General features: G+C 39.7%; 1 protein-coding gene across 1 annotated transcript; it reads right to left on the bottom strand.

Annotated features, from left to right (window-relative positions):
• Positions 1 to 221: 221 nt before the first annotated feature.
• Positions 222 to 1,472, bottom strand: LOC128985079 (uncharacterized). The gene has a single exon (XM_054404457.1). The coding sequence runs from the start codon at positions 1,470 to 1,472 to the stop codon at positions 222 to 224; it is 1,251 nt and encodes a 416-aa protein (XP_054260432.1).
• Positions 1,473 to 3,911: the final 2,439 nt, after the last annotated feature.

Raw genomic sequence — 3,911 nt, 5'->3', positions numbered from 1 at the left:
CCAATGTTGTACACATCTTGAATCCAAGTCCAATATGCTCAATTCCTTGATAACCACTGTCTTATCCTCTCCGATAAAAGCACTAAATCTATGATGGCCTGTTTAATCATGACTGAAAGTTCTAACTCCAACGAAATTCAAGTTGAGACTGAGAAACCAAACCGACAAGAGCGGGCTTTATAGCCTATCCCCACCCCAAATTCCAACACTTTCTGCATGAATCACATTATCCGATGAACCAGGTTAGTGGCTGGCTCATAGCTGAATGACTTGTCGTGAATTATCAAACAATAAGCAGCAGTCCCTGGAGGGAAAGCTTCGCTGGCCTCAAATTCTAAACGAATATCAACAGGGGCTGACCTAAGGGATTCGTTTTGCTTAGAACAGTCAATTACGATTAGTGGTGCATAAGAAATGAAATTTTTAACGTCCAAAAGTGGTTGTGATGGAACATTGTAATACGACTCCTGAAAACGGGTATACATGTCGTAGAGTATAGCGTAGTGGTTCTTTGCAATGTCTAGTTTTAAATCATCATAAGGATAGTTAATAGAGTTTAAATGAAGTTTTATGTTTGATATCTTGCAGTGATCAAAGCATGCGGCAGACTTTTTCATGTTGTTTTTGCGATTCTCCTGGAAAGCCACTATGACGTATCTTGGCTTCTCTAGCTGTGATGCCGTCTTTACTGACCAAGATTGCTTGTTTGATTGTGGCAAAGAGGGATACTCATAGAGTTCCCAGCTTCGATACTCTACAGGAACACTCGTTCCCCTTTCCAAATGTCTAAGCAATGCAATTCTTTGTCTATCACTCAAAGAAACGTAGGGAACCCTCCAGCATAGTTTCTCTAGTTTAACTTTAATATCTTCAGGAGTTGTGTCAGTAGCACCACTTGAGGTCCACAAAACTGCATTTTTGTCCCCGGCCGACCTCAGTAGAACAAGCTCATGACGGCAGTTGACAATAACCTTTCTATAATCTTCTGCGAACCCCAGAAGCCTACTTAGCGGTATGCAAAAACTAAAATTTCCATCAGTGTCAGTCACATGACTTTCCAAAGTGGAAGACAACTTATTCACCTCGGTTGGCCAGCCAGAGTTCCCTAAACTTCTTAAAGAGTTCTCTCCAATAGAAGCAAATCCTTTCATTGTAGAAGTTATACCTGGGTTTCTAATGCGATCTATTTCAACTCCATTTATTTCATACCGTATCTCGTCAAACAAAAATGCAAATGCGTTTGGAGTGAACTTTGTTTTTGTAGTTGCTGTATTGTCTGACTTCAATAGCTTTCCCTCAACATACAAATAACTCATAGAAGGCACAATGCATATATCTTGTTGTTGAATTGGTATTCTTATCTCGTCATTGTTGTCTAGTGTGGTAGAAGAGTAAGGGAAATGAGTGTGAAATTCCATGTGAGAAATAGTGTCATCAAATGGGACACTACTAAAAATATCCGGTACATCCATCATTGAAGTATTTTATAGCCCAAGGAGCGTAAAAACCTTCGGTTTGTGTGTGTTAGTCGCTTGGGTGACAAACAAACACTGCTTGGTACTGTTGAGTGTGCACCCAATAAATAGTCGTCGGAGTTATGGGTTTTCTTGACTCTGTCTATATGACCCTTTGATATTCTTGGTCTTGATAAACAGTTTGAAAAATATAAGTAACCCATCTCCTACTAACTGTTCAACTAGGGACCTTCCTCAAGTGTAAACACACTGTAATACGTTCTCCTCTAAAATTCACCAACCTATCGTCCTGGTCTACAATCCGTAGTGTTATGTTACTTATTGCCCTCGTGGTGATTGGAAGGTAAATGATTGTACTGGGTATTTCAACAAGCTTATATCCTGGTGGTACTGCTGGGAAAAACTGATGGATTGTATGACTTTGCTTATTATTAACGAAAGACCCGCCCGCTATGCTGCATTCAACTCTAATCGTGTTTGTCTTAAAAATATCCACAACATTCTTCGAGTAGTGCTCATTTCCAGGTCATATGACCTCAGAATCGAAACCCAGGAGGCTGCCAATAGAGTTGGGTTGAGAGAAATCCACCTGAGCGTTACATTTCAGAGTAGTTTGCAACTCCACTCCAGTTGTAGTCTCCACTCTTCTTGTAGCATACCCAATGAGTACCACTACCATTGGTATTGTCCAAGTTGACTATTGCAGACTCGTTCCTCCATGGACTTTTAGGAAGGTTGTCACGCATAAACACTCCTCTAAAATGGGGGATTTTAAGCTTCCTGGCCCAACGTGTTAACTCAAAATCATACATTGCCCTTCTGGGCAAAATATCTATAGGTTTTTTGGCTGCTTCTGATAAGGTGCCATGTAAATACCAAGTCCTTTCTTATATGGTCTAAAGTACAGGCCCTTGCCATGGCGCAAAGCTACTGCCTCCATAGTTTCGTTATGTCTTTGCATCTCGCTCAGCCGTTTCTTGGCATCTCTAGCTTCAAGCACTGCTTTGGCCACACCAGCAGCCCCACCTGTCAGACTTCCCAATGCACTAAGCCCTGCAAAGATTGGCAGCAATGGTAGCACACCAGTTCCTGGTGCACACCACACACAAGCACACCACTTCCTGACTTGGGAAGTGATAGAATCCGTGATCTACGTCGTAAATGACTGAACGCACTACGCCTCCCTCTCTTCATAGATCTGATGGCGTTCAACGCTGATGATGCTGTCTTTGTTATGTGTTTTCTACTCCCTCTGTTTAATATTCCACCTCTGCCAACAAGATGCATTCCTGATCCCCGCACAGCCGTCCTTGCTTGTCGTAATACATCGGAAAAAGTAAAAGGTTTAAGTCTTCTGCTGCACTTTCTAGTGGTGCCTTTTCTTTTTCGTTTTAGCGCACTTCCACCTCTTGCTGTGCCCCCTTTGGCTAACGATCCCCTACCTAACCTCCCTCGATTTCTTCGCCTAGTCTGCCGTCTCCTCCTCCTCCTGCCTTCGGTTGTTCCGGCACCAAGCTTCAATTTCGCGTTCATTGCGCTTGCAACAGCCCAGGAAGCGAGCCTCTCACCAATAGGAACACCTTTTGTTTTGAACCTTGCCCACAATAGATTATGAACCCTTGATGACTCCGCTCAATTTTGTGGATGCTTCTGCGAACGCCACCTAGTACAACCTACATACGAGTATATTCTACTCAACCTACAATATTCTACTCAAACAATCTATTTATAACCAATTTACAAACAAATGCAGTGTAAGGTACAGTAATTGATTGTGTAGAAGCAATCTAACATACCTTTAGGCGATGAATTCTTGTTACCAATGTAGCTTGAATTATGTTATTTCTCGATGTGTATTGTTAGGCAAGACAATGATTATTGAGTTGCTGCAAAGCAATGGAATCAAGGTTGGAAATTGTCTATGAATTTAATGTCTGATTTTTAAAGTGCTCTATAAATTACATCGGAACTATGTGTATAAATGTTGTGTAAATGTCAAACTAGGTGTGATATTGCCAAATAGTAGTTACTACGATTATTCATTGTGTTTTAAACTGATAGTCACCTTTTGCTTTAAAAATTGCTATGGAATGATTTGTAAATGGAATTCACCAAAAAAGCAGTAGTATTCATTAACTAATAAAGTAAGTAAGTAAGCTCAAGGTAAGGGAAAATAATATTTTTTAAATTGCAATATTCAATACGATATTATTATAACACAATGCATCAGTTGCAATTTATTATAAAAAATAAATGTATTTGATAAATTTAGAAATATCTACGCAATTTCTAGATTACCAATGTATTTGTAAAACCCCAAAAAAGATTGATAAAATAAGGATATTTCAAAAGTTGTTTCAACTTGAACAAATTTTGAATAATGGATTTTAAACTATCTTTGAAAGATAGTCCATTGATTAAACGGTTTTTAAGGAA

The sequence above is a fragment of the Macrosteles quadrilineatus genome, unplaced genomic scaffold (assembly GCF_028750875.1).
Source record: "Macrosteles quadrilineatus isolate MER2022 unplaced genomic scaffold, UCM_ALF_1.0 Scaffold_2__2_contigs__length_208266976, whole genome shotgun sequence".
Taxonomy (NCBI): domain Eukaryota; kingdom Metazoa; phylum Arthropoda; class Insecta; order Hemiptera; family Cicadellidae; genus Macrosteles; species Macrosteles quadrilineatus.
This window is presented reverse-complemented; position numbering and strand designations above follow the sequence as displayed.

Coding starts and splice junctions, on each gene's coding strand:
- LOC128985079 (XM_054404457.1), bottom strand. CDS start 1,472: ATGGATGTACCGGATATTTTTAGTAGTGTCCCATTTGATGACACTATT.